Here is a 25,393-nt window from a genome sequence, read left to right as displayed (position 1 = left end):
GGTCCAAATGGATATGATGCAAAACCTTATTCATCCCGTTGCGCAAATATTGTTCCGTTCGGATGTCGACTTGGTGTTGCATCAGCATGTTCCTGGTTCAAGGATGAGCATTAAATCGGTGCACCCATATGGGCCGACAGGATCCATGTTAGATGCGTGCCAATGAATAGCACTGGCATTGACAATATCATGTATCTCACCATCAAACCGCAACCTTCAAGGTCAGATCAGGAGCGGTCTGCAGGCGAGCATAGCTTCTGTGAAGCCATGTGTGATCATTCTCCGCTAGTCGTATAACTTGGTTCAACCATCGAGAAGGGTTGTCAAGTAGATATCCTAGCGTTTTGGGGGCAAGAGATCGCGACTGGTGAGGGTGAACGGGCAGCGAAGGAAAATGCATGGTACACTCAAGGTGGTATCGCTTGTGATCGTAACCTATGTCGTTGTTACATGCCATCGTAGGCGTGTCCATAGCCCGAGCTGAACTGATATAACGCCCCTACTTTTCCATGCATTGTGGCATATCGAAAGTGGTGTAGACATGTTATGCATTCCGTCCGCTCGATGTAAAGAGGTGCAGCCCGCGCCTATTCCCCGGGCATTCCAGCCATGAAATTGTCGTGAACCAGAGAAAAGCACGCCGCCGTCTATGCCTCCGACTTCTTCTTCTGCGCCTCGCGGCCCTGGCTTATCCTCTCCAGGATGTTCTCACGGTCCTGTGCCGCGTCAGTGTGCCATATTGCAATATATCCATCATGTACACACCTTGTCGAGCTTGAGCTTGGTGACGACAACCTTGGAGGCAGCAATGGGGATCGGGACGGACTGGCCGTTGCTCTTCTCGCGGACGACTGTGTGGTTGTAAGCGTTGGTTGACAAAACGAGCGCCGGCGCTGGTGTACGTACCACCGTTGATGTGAAGGGCGTATTTGAGACGGTAGACGGAGGTGACCTTGCCCTCACGACCCTTGTTGGTTCCGCGCACGATCATGATCTCGTCCTGGCACTATTCAGTATACGTTTCGGGGCTACGCGTGGATCGAGGTGGCATACGTCTTTTCGGATCGGGATGCTGTTGAAATTAGCAGTGTGCCTGTCAATTGATAAGGGATACACTACCTCTTCACGTTGTGCTTCTCGCGGAGCTCCTTGCTGAGCGGCGCCTGCCGTAGTCAGTACATCCTCCCAGAACGGCTTCCTGGCTCGGTGCTCACGAACCGACATGATGATGCGGCGGACGCTGCTGGGAGCGCTGAAGTGCGCCTTACGCGACTTGCGGCGCGAGCTCGCAACGTTTGCTTGAACCTTGGTCATTGTGCTGGTGGTTAGTTGACGGTGGTGTTGTGACGATGTCCGCAGGGCTAGGTTTGACGGTCGAAATGTGTGAGGTCGAAATTCGCTCGCTTACAGGAGGAAGGCGCTATAACCGGTTCGGCTTGGCGCTATCATGCCAATCACGTGATGTTTATAATAGGCTTAGCTCCATCTAATCTCCCACTTCCAGGCCATGCGCGACTTCCTCGGCGAAACCGACGCGAACTCACAGCGCTACGCTCGCACGCGTCATGCGCATGCATTGGAATTGGTTCACGACTCTTGCTTACAGCTATCGCCCATCCAGAAACTCGCCATTGGCAGCCTGTCTGCCCTGAACCCTTTTCACGAACAACGTCATTTATCCGATCCGGCGTTGAGCCACCTAACACCATCTTGATGCGCTTGATCAGACATCTGCGAGAAGAGGTATCGGGCGGGGCTGGGCCCTGCAGGCCTTGCAGCCATGGCGTCCAACAACTATGATCCGTACAACTACTCGTACCAGCAGATTCCTGCGCAGCAATACTCTGGAAATCAAACCGCGCCGGTCACCAACAACGTCCCCCAGTCATCGCGTCAGTACAAATCGACACCTGCCACCTCGCAAGCATCAGACTATATGTCTTACCAAGCGCAATCGTACAATGACCAAGGCTGTGGATATGGTGGGGCTCAGGACAACAATTGGGGCGGCAGTAGCTACGGGGGCAATCGGGAAACAACGAGTCGAGCTGCAGAGGTTCTGCGCAACATGAGCAACACGGCATACACGCCAAGCAACGCGACGCCTGCGAGCCAGGCGGCTTTCACCGGTACAATCGCTCCCACTTACCGCTACTCGAGCAACTTCCCTCAAGGTCACTCACACCAGCTTTCCAGAACCCACGCCGTATCGTCTACTATCGGACAATCGCAAGCGCGGCCTCGTAGCGTAAATGCTAACCGTGGCTGTACCACTACACCTCGAGGACTTTCTTCCCCAGCACTGGCCGCTGGATATCCCTCCCAACGGGCGTCAACTGCGTTTAATCAGCAGCCACAACGCTCTGCATCCCCGGCGCAACATCCCGCGACCTCAGCGAGGGGCCCGACAATATCTACAGCCTCACAATACAACAATTGTAGTAATCGGCAGTTCCCCTCGATCAACGCCACGCGCAGCGGCACAGCAGCGGCATCCTCATACAACTATGGTGATACTCATGCGCCAACGTCAACCTTTCAATCACCTGCGAACAACGCTGCGGATTCGTACAATCAAGGCGCGATTACGGTGGACCCAATGGCAGTCTACGATCCATGGCCTGAGTACCAAAGAAAGCAAGAAGCAGTTCGTGCACAAAAAGCTGTAGAAGACGCCGCACGGGGGGAGGCAGAGCGAATTGCTGAAGAAGCGCGCAAAGATGAGAGAAGGAAGAAAGAAGAAGAAGAGCGGAGGCAGCAGGAAGAAGAGGAGAGATCACGACAGGCAAAGCAGAGCAAGCCGGAACAAAAGAGTCACAAGTCTCAACAACCCGCTGAGGCCGGCTCTGGCACTTCCGCTGGCGGTGCAGAGGAGGGTCCCACGAGTGCTGATATGGAGGACGAGATTCGAGCTCTGATGGCCAAGATGAGAGAATTCAACTCAAAAGACCCCGTTATGCTTGCGCGCATCTGGGAAGAGGAGAGGCGTGCGAAAGCACCGAAGTCGCCACTTGCACCCGCCAGAACAGTACCACCAGCCACGCCTGTACCTCATCCAGCTCAGACAAGCGCTCCTCAGGTGGCCAATCAAAGAAAGAAAGTCTCCGCTGCGAGAGAATCTTCCGCAGCGGCCGTCGCGACGCCAGCAATTCCCATTGCAATGCAACACGCAGCCAGACTACCTGTTCCCGCTGCAACTGCATCAACACGAGCTGGTGGTCACACTATCTGGCCTTCAGAGAAGAAGACAACTCTGGCATCCGCGGCAGCGGCTTATCTGAACGGTCAGAACCCACAAATGCCCGTCTATGCTGATCAGATCCTCGATGTACTTGACGGGAATCCATCGTATGTTGCTCTTTGCGAGCACTTGGAAAACATGGGCATCAAGCTGGATCGAGCTGCTTTTGCGAGGAGCCTACTCGCCGCTGTACCGGACATCAACTCTAAGTCACAAGGCAAAACTGCGCATGTTCCCAACAGTGGAGCAGTTGCTCCATGTGTGCCCGTCGCGCCCACAGCTGTTACGGAACAAGACATTGGTAGTCCCGCAACCCCAATCACTCACTATCCTTCTGCGGCACCATCTCCTGCATACCCAGCTTTTCCGGACTCACATACGCCTACGGCTCCAAAATCTGCCCCTGTCGCAGAGATGGTGCCCACCAACCCAGAGCTGAAACGACCTGCCAACAAAGAAGAAGCTGCAAGAAAGCGCGATTTTAGTGATCTCATCGATTTGACGCAGGCAGATGAAGATGAGATCGAACCCCTTCCGAAGAGAACGCACGTTGCTGCGATGTCGTCATTCACCCCTTTTGGACATACTCCTCCCGATTACATGTATTTGGACGAAGGTTTTCATCTTCGTCCTTCAGCTCATAACAGTCTCCAACCTGCAATCCACCAACCCGTCCCTCCGGCATCGCACGCTCTTGATCTGCGGCATGCTGCTATCGTAGAGCCGCTCGATCGCAAGAAGGCCTTGCGTCGCAATACCTACAATATTAAAACCATCGCGCGCGATGTTTTATTGGCTTGCGGCAGACATCCTGAACAGCGGCAGCTGAACCAGCATTTGGAGGTATTGAGGGCTACATTGCCCCAAATACAGCAAGATGCGGATCTGAGTACACTGCGGTGGGATCTTATCGATCCAGGAAAACCACCGCGAGGTTATTTCAGAGACGGTACTCAAAGATTTGCCGAAGATGCCGACGATGAGGACGACTCACATGCAGAGGGAGACCACAAACGACGAGGGCTGTTCCTGCAGTCAAGTGAGAGCACGAATCACCAGAAGGTCCAAGCGCCCCCGCTCGCTGAAGCGGTCAATCCATTCAAACAGAAGAGACGCATAGGTCGCCCGCCGCGCAACTCGTTCGGACCCGACCAGACGACCAAACCTTCTACTCCGGCGCGGCCGGCACCGAAGATGAGTAGTGCAAGCGCACCGCGCGCGGGCTCTGCGGGAGTCGGCTACTCTGCGTTCCGATCCGCGACACAGTATGACGCCAATGGCAACCCGATGCCGAAGAAACGAGGTCGCCCTGTTGGCTGGCGCAAGAACATACATGGCTCTGCGCAAGCGCAAGCTCATACTAGCGCAAACGGATCTTCTTGTCCTCGCCAGCCTCAATTCAAGCCCGCAGAGCCGAGCGGACTGCGTAACTCTACACTGAGAGACAATGGTACCGAACCTATTCGGATCGACTCCCGCTCGTCCAGCGCCCCAAACAAGACCAATCGATATCAGTCATTCAAGTGCAAGTGGCAAGGTTGCAAAGCGGAGCTACACAACCTCGACACACTGAAGAAGCACGTCTCCAAAGTGCATCGAAACTCCATCAATACCAGCGGCTTCATCGAGTGCCACTGGGCCGACTGCGCATCGGAGGTGACGAACCAGGATGCTATGACTGGCATGCGCTTTGAGCAGCACAAAACCAAGTCGTTCACGACGATTGCCAACTGGATGCAACACTTGGAGCAGCTGCACTTCAGCCCCCTTTCCTGGGAGCTGGGTGATGGACCGGCAGGCGGGGTTTCAGGTTTGCATAACCACCCTGCTCTATGCGCACATGCTGATGTTAACAGACTGAATAGATGCGGCTGATTCCGAAGCATATCTCAGTGATGCTCATGGACTTCGTGTAACTCCGAAGCTCACGCCTCGCCCAGAGTATCTCGAGAGTAGTCGCATCAACACTCCCGATCGATGTGGTGCTCCAGAGCCTTCAGCCCCCCGTGGTCGCGGACGCCCGCCAAAACACGATGTACAACAGGAGGTTATGGCTGTACAAAAGCGTTTGGTTGCGCAAAAGAAACGCATCGGCGGACCAGGAATGGACCGTGGAGGTGCGACACTTGTTAACGAGAAACGCCGCAAAGGCTTCGTCGAGAATGACGACGATGAAGAGGAGCTCGTTGATGCGGAGGACGAGATGCGGCGGGAATGATATCAATATTGATGAGGCAGTGGAAACAGGACAGCAGGCTTTCAAAGTCCAGTCTGTTCTACTTCCATATCAGCGCCTTACGACTGTTCTGCATACGCGTGGTCGAAAGGGATAACTTGGGCAGAACGTCCATAAGTGGCGAGATCTTGCAAACTAATCGTTCACTGAGTAACGAATCAATTGGAAGCATGCTACGGCTTCTGCGGTTTCAACTCCAAACTCCATGAGCACTCGCTCTCTTATGCTGCCCATAAACCATGTGAGGTGTCTGTACGCGTGGCTGACCTCCTTATCGTCACCCTTTTCGCCCGTCTCGTAGTACCGTATAGGACTGCACAACTGCTCTCGTGTGGTATCATGCGCTCTGGGTCTGGTCCATCATGCCTTAGCCTTGCCCGCCGCAGTCCTGGGTTTCTCTTCCGCAACGTGGTCTTCCGAGTTCACCTCGAGAAAGTGGTAAAGAACGATCAAGAGCATGGAAGCGCTTCCGAGGAATATGGCGAGCGTGTAGAGTTGGTTGTCGGTAATCATCTTGGCCGCGCGTTCGTGATGTGAAGGTGTATGTGTTCTTTAGTGGGCTGTTCTGGGGGTTAGTGAGGGAATCGTTCTGCACGCAATGTAACCTACACTCGGCAGCGAGTATTGCGTCAAGCGAGCGACTCAATTGGAGACAGCGGCGGGCGATAGTCTGCACTTTGTGAAGCTGGGATTGTAAAGACACCTTGAGCTTCCGCGATGGCATCTTGGCGCGGTTCCTGGCCCGTGCCTTCCGCCGCCACTCACTCCCGCCGTGCTCCCCACCAAAACCGGCGGCGTCATTCTCACTTTGCGCAGCCTCGACATATCCAAGACAATCCGCCAGCAGGCCCCACCACCAACTTCACCCACAGTCCCTACACCTCCACGCGTACTCCTTGCACCCCCGGAATTTTTTCCTGCGTAGAAACAGCTTTTCAACATGCCACCAAAGGGCAAGGACCAGCCGAAGGCGGCGAAGGTGGCCATTGACAAGGTGCGTTCGCTTCGCTGCACTGCTGTAGCGCTTGCATACTGATTACTGCTAGTCGTTTGGTATGAAAAACAAGAAGGGGGGAGCCGCACAGAAACAGATCAAATACCTCCAGCAGGCCGCCGCCGGCGCCAAATCCCCCGCCGAAAAGAAGAAGGAAGCCGAGAAGCTACAGCGCGAGAAGGAGAAGGCCGCTGCCGAACAAGCCAAGAAGGAAGTGGCCGATCTCTTCAAGCCCGTTCAGGTGCAGAAGGTTCCATTCGGTGTCGATCCCAAGACCGTGCTCTGCCAATTCTTCAAGAAAGGGCACTGCGACAAGGGCCGCAAATGCAAGTTCTCGCATGACCTGGCTGTGGAGCGGAAGACTGAGAAGAGGAGTCTCTACACGGACAACAGAGAACTTGAGAAGGAGGAGAAGGAGAAGGACAAAATGGACGACTGGGACGAGGAAAAGCTGCGAAACGTTGTCATGAGCAAGCATGGAAATCCAAAAACAACAACGGACAAGGTGTGCAAGTACTTCATCGAGGCTGTGGAAAACCAAAAGTATGGCTGGTTTTGGGTATGTCCGAACGGAGGCGACAAGTGCATGTACAAGCACTCACTGCCACCTGGGTATGGGTTTCCTGCAATTGAATACCATGTCCACTTGCTGATCTTCCTAGCTTCGTGCTCAAAACCAAAGAACAGCGCGCTGCTGAAAAAGCCCTTATGGAGAACTCGCCCTTGGCTACGCTCACGCTGGAAGACTTCTTGGAATCGGAGCGCCACAAGCTCACAGGCACACTCACACCAGTCACAGAGGAAAGCTTTGCCAAGTGGAAGAAGGAGCGCATGGACAAGAAGGTTGCCGAGGAGCAGGCCAAGAAGATGAAGGAGGCCACGGGTAGGGCCATGTTCGAGAAGGGCGACTGGCAACGCGGCGAGGACGACTCTTCTGATGAAGAAGACGATGACGGCACGTGGAATCTCGAAGCACTACGACGAGAGACGGAAGCCGCGCGCGTGAGGAAGGAAGAGGAGCGCATGGCGGCCGCAGCAGGTATCGAAGCCTCTTGAACTCCAGACACGTACCCACAGGACGCCTCAACCGCACGCCAGGAGGAGTGACGGATCGGAGCAGGGCCACACAATGCTGATAAAGCTTGTGATGTTGCACCGAGCGCTGGTGGTGATGAAGGTGCGGTGGCATACATACATCTATGTTGGCCATGCTTAATGCGTGGTATCCACTTATGTTTTCGCGATCAGCGGCATGCATCGCACCGCTTCGCGCTACTCTCACTGGGAAGCGGAGGTCTGGTGTTTCGGCGTTTGGTTGTTAATCTTACTGCGCAAGAATGCCAGTTACCTTCAAAATGCCAGTTAACTTCAGAATGCATTACACATTGCTAGACCACACACAGGTCCGCGCCTTGTCCCGTCGTGACACATGTAGTGGGTAATTGTTGAGCTATGTAACTTGCATCCCGCTACAACACATGAGAGGGAACAAGCGAGATACTACGACCAGGAGTCGGGCGCTTGTGTCGCGGTATCGATACTCCACTTGCTCTCTGACATGAACTAGGCAGCTGACATTCTCAGCGCTATATGGCGGTATGCTAAGTCGCGTATCCATTGCACTTAAATCCCACTGGCTTCTCTGCACAAGCCGAACTTATCCATCTCCGAATCACAGGAATCCCTTGTGGATAATAGCATCCTAATGTTCTTTACTACGCTCTCTTCTATGTCCGAGACCAAAGCGATATCCCCGACGTCGAATTCGTCGTGCGAACCACAGGGCAGATGCCCCACTGTAGCTTACCGACCGGTAAGGCATCCATACAGTGTGCAGCGCTGCCGCAGGCGCACATGCATGTACACAGGCCGATTATGCAACCGCTTCTGGGCCTTGCGTTTTCATAGGGTGTGAGTCAGGACAGGCAGCAGTCAGAGCCTCGATGCTTAAGTGGACTTCACGCTGAGGTTATTGCGACAGTGCGGATGCCCAAGGGATGATGGGACGAACATTGTTCAAAGCTGAAATTATCGTTATCATTCCGACGCGATGTAGTCACACACGGGGTGCATGAGAATACATCAACTATTAGGTGGCCGCCGAAGATGGGGCTCGTTCCGTCCAGATCTCCGAGCCTAAGGAACATGGAGAAACACACAAAAGGCACGGACCGAGGTCGCATGCGTAAAAGAAACCTAGTGGAGGTAGAGGAATGTATGACCCCTAACAGCGGGGTACCGCTGTTGGGGATTTCCTGGAACTTCCGTTGCCTCCTGTGTCAGAGCTTCGCAGTGAAGCATTCTTTCGTTCCGAACCTAGGAGACAAGGAACGGAAGCAATGTGGGGAATATAAATAAGTGTACGGTAAGAAAGTTCAGAACCAGCTCAACTCCTTCAAAAGTCACCACACACAGGAGATATTCAAGGTGCAGTATATCGAATCTTCCTTGGGGGTTTAGGACCAAGGTGGTGCGTGCGATACTCGTGCTTCTTCCTCGCATCCGACCTCTTGAATATATGTGAGCAAACACTGCACTTCAGTTTCTTGGGATCGCCTGGACTCTCGCCGTTCTGCACCAAAAGCTCTGGGTGGTTGGACTTGTGATGGCGTTTGAGATTCCCCTTCTGATATTCGCCTGTGAACCTGGAACCGCAGCCTGGGACCAAACAAAAGGTAGTCTCCTCAGGCAAGGGACTTGGGCGGGACTCGCGTTCGTAGAGCTCCTCAGGCTGGCTAATTTTGGGCGGCTGAGTAACCTGACTTTGGGTGGGAGATTGATCCGAGAAGGTTGGGCTATATGGGTATGGGCCTCCAAGAAACGAGGGACCCGGTATTGGTGAGCATTGTGTGTTGAAAAACTTCTGGTTGACTTGGCTGTGTGAAGCTGTCGAGCTATGTGATTTTAACGACGTGATGGACGGACGTGAGCTTGGCGTTGTCACTGATGGTGACATGAGCCCCGACTCGAAGTTTGGGGGAGAAAATTGGTGGTTGAAAACGTCGTAGTTGGCAAGCGTGAAAGCAGGAACGCTTTCAGGGGCATAGATCTCGTGATGGATACCATAGCCATATCCAATGGGCTCAGGTCCGGAAAGGGTATGTCGACGCGGAAAGTCGGGGTGAAAGCTTCTCACGTTGCATGGGTTAGGTGACGGGAACCCGACATTCTGGAACACCAAATTATCGCAGGACGTTGTGTTTGGACTGTACTGAGGAGTTACAGTAGCTGTGAATCCTGTGTCGGACTGTTGTGTTGTGAGGATAGGTGGCCACCATCCATTCCCATTGCCGAATCGTTGATCAATAGAGGCTGCGTATTCACCCTCAGATTGGTTGGACGTGTATGCCATGTCTCCCTCTGCAAGTTGGGGGCCGTGTGTTGGATGGTTGGGGAATATGATATATCGCATTGATAGGAGCTTCCTTTGGGGCTTTCGAGTTCGGCGCGGAACAACTGATGCAAGCATAAGTCAGCATAAGCACGTAAAATACTGTCTGCGCGTATGTCTTTCAAAAAATCTTCGCCGTGATGAAATATCACCTTCACGTATTGCAGTCCAGGTGGTATCGCAAGACCAAGTACTTACAGAGTCCTGTGATAGTTCTTGCGCCTCTTCGGTACCGCAGGGAGGATATCTGTATGGGATTGGGTCCCGTTGAGGCCGTGGATACAGCTCGTTGATTGTGCTCGAACCCGGCAGCTCAAAACGGTTGCTGGCTCTTTTCTTCGTTCTTGACCAGCGTCGCAAGGACGTCGGCTTCGTGGTAGACTTAGGTGTATCTGAGGTTGACTTAGGTGTATCTGGCAATGTTGGACTCCGAGTGTCGACGTCAATCTTTACCGAACCACCGCGAGAGCTTGGTGTAAGGACGATGGAGGCTTGCTCTCCGAGGTTGGACACAATGGCTCCACCTTTCCGGCGAGAGCATGTAAATCTGTCTAAATCAGCTAACGATTCAGCAGCTAGGTCCAACTCTGGGCGGACAGACTGTATAGTCAAGCCAGCGAACTCGAACAGGAAGAGCATGTTGTAGGATATGAAGCGGGAGTTCCTGGTTTTCAGATGAGACGCAGTGACCCGGAGGACTTTTATGGTCTCTAATGTCAATCTTGTGGAGATCGTTGGTCACGATCGGCTGATATCAATTGTCCACCAAATTGCCCGCCTGAACGTCCGCCGCTGGTACCGACGTCGCCGTCTGAGCAATCAGATCCAGCGAAGGAGAAAGCCGCGACGATTCCTCAGTACGTGTCGGAGAGGGCGAAAGTGAGGGACCGCGCTGGCAATATGTTGCCCTTCGCTCAGTTGGGCATGTTGCTCGTATGGTAGGTCTCGATTGGCGGGGGTGGCAACCGCATCCTATTCGCTCGTCAGCACGTACAATTCCGCATCTGTAAGCCTTGAGGGACGGCAGGACTCACCGGGTTGGGATCGTTGTGGAGTGGACGGTAAACGATTTGGCGGTGGCAGAAGCAAGTTGTCATTGCATGTGGCGCGTTAGTAGATGCACCTACAAATCCACCAATTTGCGCTATTTCCAATGGAGGACGCAATTTAATGGTGTTGGTGGACTATACATGCAGCGGGAGGACCTGGATATTGCGCATCGAAAACAAAGCTGGAGGATCCTGCGCGCAGCATTCATGACCAGTCCCGGACTCTGCTCGCAGACATGGGAAATTGTTGATGTACAACGGAATCCCGGAACGTGCAGATGCTCTCACCGGTTTCAAAGGCGGCGTTTCTTTTGATGACAGCAGTCCTCCAATGCCAATGCATCATCGACGTGCGTCGGCTCGCGGTCTCAATGATAGAGAGTTTTTCCAATATTGCCCCATCAAAAGTACGCTTAAAGCCAAGGTATCGGTATTGTCTTCTTGCGTGTATTGTACTTGGAGCTTTTCCGATCGCAGAATGATTCGGGAGTGGTATACCAAATAATGGTGGCTAAGGTGATTGCAATTCTGCCTTCATTACTCTACACCTATATGGTATGGAAGTCTTGCAAATTCAAACGAAGTCGGAGACGCTTGGAAAACTCTGGATGTCATCGATTTCTGCTCCTTGAAAGAATTTTGAGGTATCTTTTCCCAGGGAAGGGTGACTGTTACACAACCCCGGAGTGGTTGCCTCCATCTCGTTTCGTAGTGTAGCTTTAAAAGGGTATCTTCGCAGAAACAACAGGACTGTAGGTAAGTTTCGGTCAAGGACGAGCTTGGGGAAGTAAGAGAAATAAAGAAGATAAAAGCTTCATATTCGAGACAAAAGCCTTCCAGTCTCAACAGCCGTTGCAGTACATTAGTTCCTTATACAGACGTCTGCCGAGATGACTGGCTCGATAATTGGGGCCAGATGTAACGGCAATCGAGGTTGAGCCCCAATATAATCATCAGTAATCCCTCAGCCTTTGGTGCTGTCTACGTGTGAGATCGTGCACCGTTATGGTACGGGGACCGAAGCTTCTGTGGAGCCGAATTGCCTGCATCACGACAACTCGTCTAAATACAGAGCGTCTCGGCGATGCTGCAAAATACATAGCCTCAAAGACATGTATAGTTGGTCGCATACACGGTGGCAGCTACAGCGAGTCATCGATGCAAAGAGCCAGCCACTGTGCGGTTGTGGTCCGATGCAACCATAGCCTGAATGCTGTGCTAACCTCATAATTGTCTTGTCTTCAATCTATGAGAATGATTGCACGGAAACTGCTTAGCCGTAACGGGCCAGTGCTAGTTAACGGAGAATATGTAAAGAAGGGGCGGAGCGCAGTCTAGATGCTTGGGGAAGATGACATAACATGTGTTGTATTCCATTATCTGTTTCCAAGTCAGTACAAGTATTCAACGATGGGTTGCACGCCTGATTAGAGATATATTTGGTTACCAAAGCCCCACCCCAGAAGTCCTTCAGTTCTTTTCGGTTATGATAGATGCAAGTACGCCCTAGACGAGTGGGTCCGCTGTCCTCCCGCAACCCCAGCATAGTGCAAGTATCCATCTTTTTACGCGCTAGAATAGGAACACGTATCCGCCTTCCAAATCATGGATACGCTAGGCGAGAGTTGCGAAGAGTTTGTGGTGTCGGGTTGCAGTGCGGTCGACAATGGTGGACCAACGCAAACGAGCCTTGGCAGCAGTTACCGGTAGCTGCGCATGCCCACCGCACGTCACGTGCGGATTTCTGCGCGACGCACGGATGAACGTGGAGCTGCATCAGTCTCAATGCACTTGCACCACGCATACAAAAGTCGGAATGGTATACACGGGCTCAGCACCTCTCCCCCGCGCGCATGCTCTGCACTCCGCTACTCTTGTGCAGCTTGCAAACCTTCACAATACACACGCAATAACGAGGCCTGCACGAGCGGCAACCCTGGGTTTCGGACCCCCGGGGTGGACTTGGGAAAGTCGGAGGGCTCGGGGGGCTCCGAGTCCGGGGCAAGTGGTCTCGAGGTGGCTGGCTATTCTTCAGTCTTCAACCCCAGGATGCGGCAGTGGCCCAGCCGCTAAACCCCACTGCGTCTAAACTCCCGGGCCGTGCATATACTCCAGTGACAAGTCTACTAAGAAGGCATGGTTTCATATGCAGGATGCAGTTGCCTTTTGCCCTCTCGAACATGACGAGATTAAACTAGACGAAGCAGCGCTAGAGCCCGTGCATACCATAGGGATCCAGGTGTTAGGCGCCTAGGTGTTGGCAGGACGCGTATCTTTCCAAACGGTTCAATTGACAGCTCCATGCCCCAGGCTCCACATAGCTTCACGCGAGCGTTTTTCTTGAATAGATGTGGTTCTGAGAATTCAATCCTGGCAGACCGTCCGAGTTTGTACGGCGCTCATGTCAGGTGGAGCTGACACAACTTGCTCAAGCCGTTCATCCGGCGCTCCCGCTCCGAGATAGCACGCTGCGTTCATGCAGAGCTTCACCGGATGGCGGACGTACGCCGATGTCGATCCGTGGTCCTCCAGTTCTTGAAAATCAATACACGGCATGCGCCAATGCATCGCTCAGCACATTTGCGTCCGCATCTCAATTGAGCCGCAACTTTCGAGGTTAAATGCTTCCCCTCGAAATATTATTCATCTTCGAGATCTCTTTGTCTTAGCACGTGCAAATCATAAACATTTCGACCAGCTAATATGGCGCTACCCGTGGTCTTTCCTTAAGTGTTCGTCTGCTGGTATATCTGATTGTGAGACCAGATGATCAGGCTGATGCATACAGCCACCTCAGGCACGTGACGACAGCCTTGCCCAAGTACATACGTATGTTGGCAAAGATGCTTATAATAGCTCTTCGTGCGTATGATGCTACCCCCAGAGTTGATCCTTGAGCTCTATATACGGACCTGTCTACCGTCCTGGTGGAAAATCCTGCATGCCCGAATGACGACAGCTCATCCGATCCTATGCGAATGGATACTCGAAGCCATATCGACGTCCAGTCGAATGACCGTTCATCCGATCCGATTTTGATTTAGATTTATTTCGCTATTGACCAGAACGTGAGGTCACGATGGCTGACCGAAAGGGAAAGGGGCATCCTGTGTAGACTCACTGTGTGATACGTTTATAAAGTTGTACTCTGATAGGTCAGCGTGATTACTTGCAGTAGGGTCCGCCACAGGGGCGCTCTTGATTTTATTATGGGATAATGTTTTTACTCTGATGAGGCAGAAAGTTTCGTAACCGTGTTCCGCATCGCTTACTCTTCGTACGTTGTGAACACCCCAAGGTATCCGTATCGGCGGATCCAGTCTTCGCACCGCAAGAAACATTAGAAAATTAAGGATAACGTAAGATACTGTCTGCGCCAGCTCGATTTCCCGGCCTGAGTACAGAACTGTAGATGTGACATGCCTGACGTCTACTTCTCAGGAAATAAAAATTCAAGTACAGTACCCGCGAGGATTTCGCCTGCAACCAAGATAACGCCTCTCATTAACTGTTCCCGCCATCGTCTGGCATAGGTGGCATATAGATCCTCTTCTCCCCACCGCGTTTCTCGATGCGCCGTTTGTGAGGACGGCAGTCTTCAGTCTTATGCTGCTTCCACTCATGTTTCCGTCTGGCATCTGGCCGTCTGAAGTGCTGGAGACAGGTTCGACAGGTTTTACCATCGTCGATGCCAGCCGCGGAAAGATCCACATCGACATGGAAAAGGTTGATGTGGCGAAGGCAGTTTGCTTTCTGATACTTCCCGGTGAACAGTTCGCCACAGTGGATACATGAAAGTGGGAGTATGTTCACAATCGCGCGAGCAGCCGTGACTGCAGTTCGTTTGACTTTGCTTTGCCGATAGTAAGGCCGGGGAGTTGCTTGAGATTGCCGAGCGGTCTGCTCTTCCACGCGTAGTGGTACGCTGCTCGCCTCATAAGCTGGCAGGGCCTCGTCGAGGTAAAAGGACTTGTTGTATGTTGTGCGCTGCGATTGAGGTCCGTCATAGTAAGAGTCAAATGGAACATGCGACGATAGGCCGTCGATGTACTGTTCTGAAGCAAAAAGTCTCCTTTGCGCAAAAGGAGAGATTTCACTATTTGGGTCACTAATTCCATACTGGACTCCATGATAAGCTGACAGATTTCGCTGCGCGTTTGAGAGCCATGGTGACTGCTCGGAGACCTCCGGATTATGAGAGAAACGGTGATGCAAGCGAGTGGCCGCTGTGGCGAGCGGAGCATGGTCTGCGATCATAACGTTGTCATGAAACATAAAATGGTTGTAAGAATACTGGTCGTGAGAGTCCATACTGTACTGACTATTCTGGAGTCCGGAGTTGTGTTGTAGAGGGCCGTTCGCAGTTTGCATACCATGTGTAGCAGGCTTTGCAATGCAGTAGTTCGTGGTACCAGATATGATGGAACTTGGGGGCGAGATAGATATTGAAGGATATGTTTCAAAGGAAGGACTGAGAGTTGTTGGAGGTCTCAGTAATGTGGTGCTAGCTATATCTGTTGCTCGGTAGTCATGGTGATCCATGTTTGGAGAAACATAGTGAGCGTTCATGTGCACAGGTGATGTTCGCGCCATATCCACGAAAGTATCGATGGGCGCGAGAGGGTGCGAAGAGATATGAGAGGTGTTTCTCATACGACCGACATTGGTAAGGTCGCCAGTAGCCTGATCGAGGGGAAGATGCCTCTGCCAAGCCACCGCTTCTACCGGCGTTGCATAAGGCTCCGCACCTTCGTGTCGACACATTTGTTGATCACTACCTAGTGAAATAGCGTCTGCTGGTAACTCGCAAGGCTCCCGATCTCCCGGTAATTCCGCCGGGTCCATGTATACGTACTCTTCTGCTACATACGCTTGCGCAGCAGATGCGGTTGGTGAGCACATGGGCAAGCTATTCTGTGCAAAACGAGACATGATCTTCCTTAAGGACTTGCGTAGACTCCGCGTCCGCGAAGACACAAACCTCTGTTTCGATGCAATGTTGGAGTGCCGATAAAGCTCTGGTAATGTTGAAATGAAGTCGTTCGGTGGCGAATACAGAAGCAGATGGTCAATCTGACTGGCTTGCAACGTGGAAGAATGGCAAATTGGCGGGCTATTCTTGTCGGTACGCCTGTGGCTAGAAAAGTTGAGACTGCGAATGGTCAGTGAATCTCCTGTACGAGACAAACAAAGGCTCATACGAACTGCAACTCACTCGCAAGACCATTTATGAAGCTCGATCACGAGGAGCATTTTGCCAATCTTCAGGGTTCCAGCCGAGGGTATGTGAGCACAAATTAAGCGTATGGGCGAGGACTTTATTCCGACCGCTACGCACGGTGGGATTGGAATAATATCGTGGGTTGCCGTGCCCTCATTCCCGCTGGAAACCACTTCATGCAGCAGGACGTTGGTGTGCCGCCGTGAGTGACACGTAAACATACGTTGCATGCACCTTCATCAGGAATTATTCCTCCCGGCTGCAACAGCATCCACGAAAAACACGCGGCCGCTAGATTGGTGTGCGATGGAACGGCAACGCCACAAGTCGCCTTGAACAAGGCAAGGACACGGTGACGCCGCAGTATCTTGTTTGACACCGGGCACAGATCGGTCGTAATCATTGCCTGGAAACGTGATAGGCGTGATAGCCCCGGTCGATGCGCAGACAAGGTTGGGCCGCCGAGGACATCAGAGCAGGGAAGTGCGCCATCGCTGGGGCAACGATACCATCGGACGCTAGACGGACGTACGCTGAGGTCCCTCCAGTCGATACCCTTGCTGGGCCAGAGATATCCTCATTGCGTTGTTGACACCCAATTTTGGAATTCTAAACGCGCACTGCTTATTTTGGGGCTTTCGCAATGACAGGCCATGAATGCATGGCGATGTTTTTGCTTTTGCTTACTGCAGACTTTGGTCGTTTGCAATGGAGGGACATGCTATCACATGTAAAGCCACTGAAAATGCAGATATGCGCTCGAATGAGTATGAGAGTAGCTTTTGCGACGCCAATTTTGGATCGAAAAGTCGAAGGTCGAGCGCTTTGCAAGTAATTAGATTAGACACACCGAATCGTAAGCGAAGTCGGAGGAAATAATGAGGCTGCACCGGTATCTTTCGCTTGACGCCGCCGGCAGCGAGATCTCGTCATTGTATAGCATCATAAGTAGCTGACAAAGCTAATTGATCAGAGGAACACCTTGAATATCTCTTGACCGGTTTTCGATGATCGCCGAACGTGGAATTACGGCGACGCGAGGCGAAACTGCTGGTAGCGTTGGATGTTCGATTCTGCGCAGAACCCTTTCAGAGTGTGCTGGCGGCATGATCACTTATACATGTCTTTAAGTAGGCGGAGGCATGTTCTATCAGGCCTGACCCAGGAATGCTCAGCCCCCAAATTTCTGCAATGTTGCCAATCATCTCTGGCAAGGCTTTCACAAGGCAGATTCCAGCGTTGACCTATGTTAGCTTGTGGCTATGTCAGTGACAGCTCGTCGTGCTGCCCTACGACCGGCTACGTATGGTATAGCCGAAGATTGAACATGTATCTGGGCAAAGCGCGATTCACCGGATTACCGGAAACTATAGACTTCTGCCACATTGTCCATTAACTCCGAGGGCCGCGATTCATCCAAACCGTTCCACACCTGGGTGCTAAGCAGGGCGTATCTATATCGACCCGTAGGTGGGTAAGGTTTGATCTAGTCAGCATTGTCGGCCTAGATCATAATTCCATACGTGAGCATTTAGCCTGGAGCATGCACGACTATACTGTTACTCTAGCTCCATAAAGGGATGCTGGGCCACCGGGTTGGAGGTTCGGAGGGAAGACCAAGGCGACCGTGGGCTACTACTCGTACATGCCGGGGCACTCCGGCTGAGAGCCGCCGGATTCAAAGTAACGAGTAGAAATCCATAGTGTCGCCTATGCCTCTTTCTTCATCGCCTATCTTTTTACGGGCGGCCTCTCGACAATAGGTTCTAGTTAGCACGCTCTCCGCAACCCCATCATCCCGACAGCCTCACTATGATACCATATAAGACGCAATGAAATTCGCGATATCGTCGAAGATGCATTTCTGATGTAAGAATCGTGAGCGTGTGGTGAACGGCGAGGTGTGAACGTTGCCCTCCTAGGCTGTCGTCCAAATAAGACGTTAGCGTGTAAGGCACGGGCCGGCTGTAGCCCCGCTCTCGATTGGACGATGGCGGCTGCCAACATACTCTCGCCGATCTTCGAATGCAGTGTGGGAGCTTCAGATTCGCATTTTACGCCATGATGCGAGAGGATAAGGGATGCCATCTGATCAAACGACGCTATAAACGTCGAGCGCCTATGCATGTGAATCTGCAGGTGCCTGGTCCTCCAGTTCGGTACATCTCACTGGTCGGTACGAGTGCGTTTGTCCGCCTCATCGTCCGTATTCTTCAACACTCATGGGTTTCACTGATGACCAGATACCAAAATAACTCGTTAGGATATTGGCAAAACCGCCTCTGCATATGGGGTGGCCTCTGACTCCGTCTCCAGCACGGCATGCCTGCTGCACGGCCGTGACCATTACAACCAGTCCGGCCAGCTCCGGAACTCTCGTACGCCTGACATCTGCTGCTGCCGATTAAACTTAAATTTCAGCGCAGATGATGGCAGTTTCCTGTGGGAATGCATGCAAGTGTTTTGCCCTGTTGCCCTACACATGCATAGGATCTCTTCGAATGCAGGTCCTCCAAGACCATGCGGGGATGATCCGGCCCTTTTACACATCGCCACGTTACATATCTACCCGGTCGATCCGCTCGCATCATGTGCGTGCGCGCGTACTTAGTGATCTGTGGTGTTCAAGTGATCTATCCGCAAAGTTTTGCTTGAGCAAGCGACCTTGCTGTGTCTGACCATCGCAGTGCCAGGAAGTCCGTTCAAATTAGCATCACGGAATTCGGCAAGCGTTGTTGCTGTGCATTTCAGGCCAGAGCCATGACATCCACAGTGGCCGACAACAAAGTAAAGAAGGTCATTCCATGTATCAACGTGTAGGGTTTACATTGCCTAGGTCAGTACCTTACAGAAGTGTTGGATCACAGTGGTCGACACAAAAAGTGGGCATGTAGCCGCGTACCTTGTCCTGTGTCAACTCACCCCATTATACCTTTGTAAACTTACAACGTAATACGTCAGCGTGGACGTTCACAGTAGGATTTGAAAAACTCCGATTTTTATTGTCGGTCACTGTGGATGTTGTCGCGTGTTCGAATGTGAAGATCTGAAAGTGTTTGCTTGGGCCTAGGGTCCGTGGGACCAACCCCGCACAAAGCCCATAGGGTCCATCCTTGGTGATGATGCAATGGCTCCACAATGCTGTAAATCGAATGCTCGACGGCGACGACAGGACCGTATCGTGAATTTCATGCAAAAACCCATACCTACGACCAAGAACTGCAGGAAAACATTGTGTCGAGAGATAAGCAAAGCATAATGGCTCCATCAGGTCTTGCGATTTTAATTGGTGCCGGTCCAAACACGGTAAGCCAATTATGAGAGTCGACCTCACGCGGCTGACTTGATCTTTAGGGAACTGGTATTGCACGTATTCTCTCCCATCCGTCTCATGGAAACTTGGCTGTCGCTCTTCTTGCTCGCCGTCCTGAGTCGCTAAACGAGGTCGTCAGCACAGTACACAAAACAAGCCCCAATGCCGTCCTGGAGACCTTCGCTACCGACACGTCAAAAGCATCTCTTGAAAATACTTTCAAGGAAATTCAGAAACACCAGAGTTCCAAGAATCTCAAATTGAACCTGGCGATCTATAGCATCAAGCATTCTTCCAAGAAGCCGTTCTTGGAAGAAACGCGCGAAGAATTCGAAGATTCTCTGGAGACATATGTTGGTGGTGCCTTTACATTCGCGCAAGAGTCTCTAAAGCGTTTCTTCGCGGATCATGGGGAGAAGGACCTGGCGGAGGGAGGCGAGAAAAAAGGCGTAAGTAATTGCCCTGTCAACTGGTATTAATCATTTAACCATATCTTACAGACACTTATCTTCACTGGAACACTCGGCGCGCTTCGTTGCAGCGCGCAATTTGCTGCATACGGAGCTAGCCGCGCATCAGTACGCCAGCTTGCGCAGACACTTGCGCGCGAGATGAGCGAGAAAGGTGTGCACGTTGTACACACTATTGCCAATGGCGGCATTGCGGATGCGGACGGAGAGGATCAGAAAACGGGAAAGAAAATGAGCTCAAATGCTGTTGGCGAGACGTACTTGTGGCTACATAAACAGAAGCCTTGCCTTTGGACGCACGAGCTCGGTAAGTGACCAGTCGCCACATACGACACTACTGACAATTACCTAGACATGCGGCCTGCTTGCGAGAAGTTTTAATTAATATATTAGTAGCCAGGCTCCAACCATTCAATCCAACCTTTGCTCCCATCAGACGTTCCAACGTAGATATAAATGAAAGCGTCTCCATTCTGCTCATCTTCCATATCTTACAACAACACGCATATCCGAGCTCTGAGTGACTGGCTAGTGATCTGTTCGCCAGCTAATGCATCTCGTGTATGGCCACACTGCCACCAATCTCAACAGCTCGCAGTGGAACTGTATCTTGTTTCAGCTCATACACTTCTGACGAAGCAGTGTATCCCGAATGCGTTGAATGGGTTTCTTGCGCCTCGAATTTTATACCATGGTTCTCGGTTTTCTTATCGTAGTCGGTGGTCACAGGTTTCTCGAGTAGCTGCTGCTTTCTCCTCTGGAAGATAAGAAGCGCTGCGATGGCTACTACGATGAGTACAATCGGTACAGTGACTCCTGCAGCAATAGCCGCGGTATTGGTATTTTTCGGGGCTGGCGTGTCTTTTGCGGGCTCCTTCGTTGATGATGCTGATGAAGACGTTGGCGACGCTGATGCACTTATCATATGCGGGGTTGATGCAGGAGAGGCAGAAGCACTGTTTGACTCTGTCAATGTGCTTGATTCCGTTGACGAAGTAGTCGATACTGATGACGAAGTGGGCAATGCTGAAGAGGACGTGGAAGACGTTGCTGCCCCAGGATAGTCAATATCCGGCGTGTTGAAAGGTACAAGAGGGAGGCTAACCTGGGGTGAGTGAATCGCCAAGATGACAATAACTGTCGAACAATTCCACCGCAGAAGTTTTCTGGGTATCCGGATTATCGCTCTTGCAAGCTTTCTCCACTTTCGAGCCGATGAGATTGCTGAAGTATGAGGACGACGTGTGGCAGAAACAGTTGTATGATGTTGTCTGTGAACCATCTCCACATCCATTTTCCATGTTCCGTACGATTGTCGATACTTGAGGCTCGGCGCAGTCAGCCATCGACGAATATTCGGGTAGCTGATTGATGAATAGCCTGATTTGTCCAGACGCAACCGTCATGTTTGCGAGCACCAGGAGAATCAGTGGACTACGAATTCTAGAGGCCATTGTGAGATGAGTGCGTTGCTGAACTTGCGTGAAAGTGAGTGACTGGAAAGGGCGTGAGAAGTAGAGAAGAATTTGGCGCCTAAAAGAATGTGTAGCCACACGAGGGGAGTGAAGACTCTTGCTTTGCGTTCATTAAAAGCAGATTAACCGCAGAGCCGCACATCATATGTTTTAAGCTCGTATTCGAGCCGTGTCTACTCCTAATTGACACAGTAGCGCGGCCCCCAACAATATGGTCTCGCAAAAAGCAAATCTAGACGGTACAGAGAGCTGATCTGCCTGATCTCGCCACGGATAGCTGGATTGCATTTAACATGTCTCCTTCGGTAACTATCGCACTCTCGCACGTTGGGTACGGACACACTGATCTTTAGATGAGAGCAGTCAGGCTGTAAAGACGGCCAGGCTTCAACATGGTAAAAAGTCGAGCAAACGACCTGACGAGATTACTGATTTGATTCTTGGCAGAGGCATACATCCTGCAGCATGCGTATGTTCGTTCGAGTAACTGTTTCGGTACTGACCTTTGAGTGCATCCACGCTAAGATGACCTCGCTACGCATAAATGTGGGCTTCCTTCTGCTTATTAACTGCGCTAATCGCTTTTCCCTCACAGAAATGCGTGTACTCCCGAGTCAGGAGACGACCTTTCCGGCCACAACAAGACTCTCAAGCTCCATGCATCATGTACTAACCACAATTTTAAATCATTACCGTCGATGGAATCACGCAACGCTCACAGATAGTTATGAATTAACCGTTCTTTGCGCGCAATGATGTTGAAATTCATTATGCTAAGCAGCGCTCCGCAGAACGTGAAACAGTGGATTGCCATCGAGATGTGTCATGCGATAGACGTCCCCTGGTCGTGTACACAACGTCGAAGCTGAAGAAAGCGAAGGAGCGAATCAATGACTTCTTTTTCGGGGAGACCGATGGTAGGCACTTTGAATAAGATTCCAGGCTGTGCAACTTTACAGCCCTGAAGTACTGGATTGGTAATGTTAGGTACAAGCCATTGCTTCGGCAGCCATGAAGATATGCTCGGTTCCGCTAGAAAGCACTAAAATGTCGACTTGGACGATCAAGGCGGAGGAAAAGCTACCTACATGGGTCCTCAGGTACGGATACAAAGTCAGTGTGGGTTAAGGCAGGATCCTATCTGTGCCAGCTAAGCGACAAATCTATCATTCTGCAAGAGAAAATCATTTTCCTTATACCATCTCACGTTCCAGGGACTGGGTCCCGTCGTTTCGGTGTCTGGTGGTTGGTGTTCCTAAAAGATGGTTGCGAGAACCTGGGTTCGCTTACCTAATTAGCCTCGGTGCATAGTGGCTCCGCCCCGCTCTTGCTCTAAAAACTTCGCGAACGAACTTCTGCTTTCCACACCTCACAGGTGCCTGCACCGAAACGCGCGCACTCGCGCTTTCTTGTTCTACGTACGAGTGTCCAGCTACTGAGTAGCTGGAGTTGCGTAGACACCTCGCGCAGTAAGTTACCCTCATTCCTTCGGTCTCACAGCAGAAGATTACACTTCACAACAATCCAACTCCTATAGCTCCGTGATGGACTACACATACTCTAGAATTACAATGATGCACATCGCTCGACCGCATTGTCACCACCATTGGTTGAGAGACGCTGCTAACGCACCGAACAGGTTCACAAACATCGCTCTGCACGCGTAACCTGCAAGCTGTTCAATTTTATAAAAGGTATGATGACTCCATCTCTTCACAACCTCCACAGCACAGTGATGATACTGTGACACCGGAAAGGCATTCCTCGACCTGAATATACGATGTCGATTTTGTCAAAACTTAAGTTTCAGCCTTGTCTGATTGTGCTCATACCATTTCAACCAATTGTCGTGCGCGCCTCTTGGACCATGCTAACGTTGCAACGTATAGGTACAATACTCTCGTCCGCTACAACTACCCTCGCTTTCCTGATGAAACATCTCCGATGCAACGGGCGGACAGATTGCGCTCTTCGACCGGCACTCGTTTACAACAGGACGTACAAACCTGTGGGTGTTCGGGAGTGGGGTTGCTTGTTGATAACGCATCTTCTGATCGCCATAACATCACATACTTTCTCGACGTCCTATGTGGGTATGAAGCTAACTGTGGCTTCAGGTATGCCGAATTCCTTGTTTCGTGTGGTGCTCCATCTTTTCATGATGATACTTCGATATTCACACTGTGTGAGCGGTTTCTGCCGTTTTGATCTTACTAAAAAAAATCTGATTTAATGAGGTAAGTCGGAACTCAAAGTCTCAGCATCGGCGTCTACTAACTTGAAGCAGGCTGATCTCAGATGGAGACACTTTTACCTGTCCAAACAGGACCAACGCGTTACTTTGCAGTTCATAGCTGACCACAGTCTTACGCAGATCCCCATTCGCCCTACGTGATGTTAGACCGCTGAACTGCCCGGATGGTACGTAAATTCATCTCACATCTGCAACCCCTTTCACCTGATGAACAACCTTATTTCGCTGTGTTCTTACCGAGTACAACGTTGACGAAACAAACCAATCACCTTGGAGAGCTGATACCCAATCCAAATCCGTCCTTCTCGACTCTGTGCCAGGGCTCGCGCTAACGGACATCAGGTCTTTCAATACCACACGGGCGCCGACTGCAATGTCTCTATACCCACTAGCTTAGTATATGTAGTTCAATATCGAAATCAAGGTGCATATGTTCCAGATCTCCCCCCGGCGTACGCTTGCCAGCGTGTCACCGTCTCGTTTCCATGCCAGTACCCTTGCTCCCGTTTTGTTTGTTTACGCACTTACATCCACACCGACCCCACTTCTCTGAACTTTCCCCGTTGGCAGTCTGCTTCTCGACCCGTCTTTCCCGCACCGCTCTTTCTCCACGGCGCGAACTGCGACCGTCGGGGTTCGGTGGGTACGCGTTTCGGCCTGGGCCACTCCGCTCGCTTCGCAAGTGTTTTCCGCGTCAAAAGGCGGTCAGAAGGCCGCCACGTCTGTTCTGCCAGACGTGCTAGCGGTACTTTGCAGTGATGCCGTGCGTAACGGCCCCGGGTCTAATGCGTGTGCTGCGTTAGTGCGTGGGTGCGATTGCTTGCGTGCGAGACGTGTTTTGTTTGTGTGGGTCAGTTTTGGTGATAGGTAGCATGACATCTTGGAGGGAGAGGTAGGGACTGTGAAATGGACAACATGCAATCGAGAGGGATGTCAATCGTGAGAGTGCCGAGAAGAATAGGCCGCCCGGAGATGTATCGTAGTCGGGACCAGCGCCAGACCACGGGTAGAATGGGCTAACTTGATGTGGATAAACGACGGTGAGGGAATAGTAGGGACGCCTTTGGGTTCCCGGGCAATCTGCAGGTGGAATCTACTCAATGGTTGGCACTAACCAGTGAGCTCTTTTGAATATAGATGATATTGCTTAAGTAGCGTGTAAGAAATATCGATCCTGCGATCACGTAGTATATAATAATCAGGGTACGTGTATAACCTTGGGTATTGTGAATATCGTAAGACAACCGATAAGAGACGCTGACTGGATCGGAAGAACTCGTAGAGACGGCGAGCGTGGTTGCCGTAATGACAGGAAGACTAATAGGGACATCGACGATAAGGAGGACGGAAGCGTAGTAGAGAAAGGTGATAGATCTCTTGGTTCCACCGCAATGTGCAGTCACGCCCAAGCGACGGACGCAACCACCGATCTACGCAGCGTGGATCAAGAACTCATGCAAGGAGAAGACTAAAAGTCAGTATCCAAGTACGAGCGATACCGAAGTAAATGTGCAGTAAATCTCAAATTACTAGCAAGATTGAAGATAATGCAACCCTGTCAACTTACTATTGGTGTGAATGAACGCTGAAAAACAATTGAAAGGTCGACTTTGCTACGGCCATTGTGTAGAGCGTTCTCTCCGCTCTGGAGGTCTTTGAGGTGTTGTAGATGGGCCATGGCTGCAACAAGATTCGATGAGTCACGTTTGGAGGCAGCGTCGTTCTACAGCGCGGCCGTGAGACCGTGGC

General features: G+C 51.6%; 8 protein-coding genes across 8 annotated transcripts; 4 read left to right on the top strand and 4 right to left on the bottom strand.

The window, feature by feature from the left end:
- Positions 1–647: 647 nt before the first annotated feature.
- Positions 648–1,314, bottom strand: CC84DRAFT_1078330 (ribosomal protein L24; the record flags this gene model as incomplete). The annotated part of the gene is made up of 6 exons (XM_018173797.1): positions 648–716; positions 766–851; positions 907–1,000; positions 1,054–1,072; positions 1,120–1,163; positions 1,219–1,314. The coding sequence occupies 6 exons, from the start codon at positions 1,312–1,314 to the stop codon at positions 648–650; spliced, it is 408 nt and encodes a 135-aa protein (XP_018043097.1).
- A 222-nt stretch (positions 1,315–1,536) lies between these two features.
- CC84DRAFT_1135659 (uncharacterized protein) lies at positions 1,537–5,459 on the top strand (the record flags this gene model as incomplete). The annotated part of the gene is made up of 2 exons (XM_018176068.1): positions 1,537–5,051; positions 5,107–5,459. The coding sequence occupies exons 1-2, from the start codon at positions 1,781–1,783 to the stop codon at positions 5,457–5,459; spliced, it is 3,624 nt and encodes a 1,207-aa protein (XP_018043096.1). The 5' UTR covers positions 1,537–1,780.
- A 236-nt stretch (positions 5,460–5,695) lies between these two features.
- On the bottom strand, positions 5,696–6,197 carry CC84DRAFT_157786 (uncharacterized protein). The gene is made up of 2 exons (XM_018185409.1): positions 6,087–6,197; positions 5,696–6,037 (listed from the first exon to the last, which is right to left on the bottom strand). The coding sequence occupies exon 2, from the start codon at positions 5,988–5,990 to the stop codon at positions 5,838–5,840; it is 153 nt and encodes a 50-aa protein (XP_018043095.1). The 5' UTR covers positions 5,991–6,037; positions 6,087–6,197; the 3' UTR covers positions 5,696–5,837.
- Positions 6,198–6,278: 81 nt separating this feature from the next.
- On the top strand, positions 6,279–7,868 carry CC84DRAFT_1109392 (uncharacterized protein). The gene is made up of 3 exons (XM_018175223.1): positions 6,279–6,471; positions 6,524–7,083; positions 7,134–7,868. Exons 1-3 carry the CDS (start codon positions 6,418–6,420, stop codon positions 7,525–7,527), a joined length of 1,008 nt encoding a protein of 335 aa, XP_018043094.1. The 5' UTR covers positions 6,279–6,417; the 3' UTR covers positions 7,528–7,868.
- Positions 7,869–8,459: 591 nt separating this feature from the next.
- On the bottom strand, positions 8,460–10,501 carry CC84DRAFT_1201648 (uncharacterized protein; the record flags this gene model as incomplete). Its single annotated transcript, XM_018181733.1, has 2 exons — positions 8,460–9,927; positions 10,015–10,501. 2 exons carry the CDS (start codon positions 10,499–10,501, stop codon positions 8,894–8,896), a joined length of 1,521 nt encoding a protein of 506 aa, XP_018043093.1. The 3' UTR covers positions 8,460–8,893.
- A 3,832-nt stretch (positions 10,502–14,333) lies between these two features.
- On the bottom strand, positions 14,334–16,463 carry CC84DRAFT_157654 (uncharacterized protein). The gene is made up of 2 exons (XM_018185408.1): positions 16,113–16,463; positions 14,334–16,063 (listed from the first exon to the last, which is right to left on the bottom strand). The coding sequence occupies exons 1-2, from the start codon at positions 16,136–16,138 to the stop codon at positions 14,416–14,418; spliced, it is 1,674 nt and encodes a 557-aa protein (XP_018043092.1). The 5' UTR covers positions 16,139–16,463; the 3' UTR covers positions 14,334–14,415.
- A 2,829-nt stretch (positions 16,464–19,292) lies between these two features.
- On the top strand, positions 19,293–20,314 carry CC84DRAFT_1159994 (NAD(P)-binding protein; the record flags this gene model as incomplete). The annotated part of the gene is made up of 3 exons (XM_018177378.1): positions 19,293–19,438; positions 19,487–19,894; positions 19,946–20,314. Coding segments are annotated over exons 1-3 (737 nt in total), but the record flags the coding sequence as incomplete, so codon positions are not given.
- A 2,766-nt stretch (positions 20,315–23,080) lies between these two features.
- Positions 23,081–23,876, top strand: CC84DRAFT_157573 (uncharacterized protein). Its single transcript, XM_018185407.1, has one exon. The coding sequence runs from the start codon at positions 23,171–23,173 to the stop codon at positions 23,621–23,623; it is 453 nt and encodes a 150-aa protein (XP_018043090.1). The 5' UTR covers positions 23,081–23,170; the 3' UTR covers positions 23,624–23,876.
- The last annotated feature ends 1,517 nt before the right edge of the window (positions 23,877–25,393 follow it).

The sequence above is a fragment of the Paraphaeosphaeria sporulosa genome, assembly GCF_001642045.1.
Source record: "Paraphaeosphaeria sporulosa strain AP3s5-JAC2a unplaced genomic scaffold CC84scaffold_1, whole genome shotgun sequence".
Taxonomy (NCBI): Eukaryota; Fungi; Ascomycota; class Dothideomycetes; order Pleosporales; family Didymosphaeriaceae; genus Paraphaeosphaeria; species Paraphaeosphaeria sporulosa.
The sequence above is the reverse complement of the archived record's forward strand: the minus strand, read 5'-3'. Positions and strand labels throughout refer to the sequence as shown.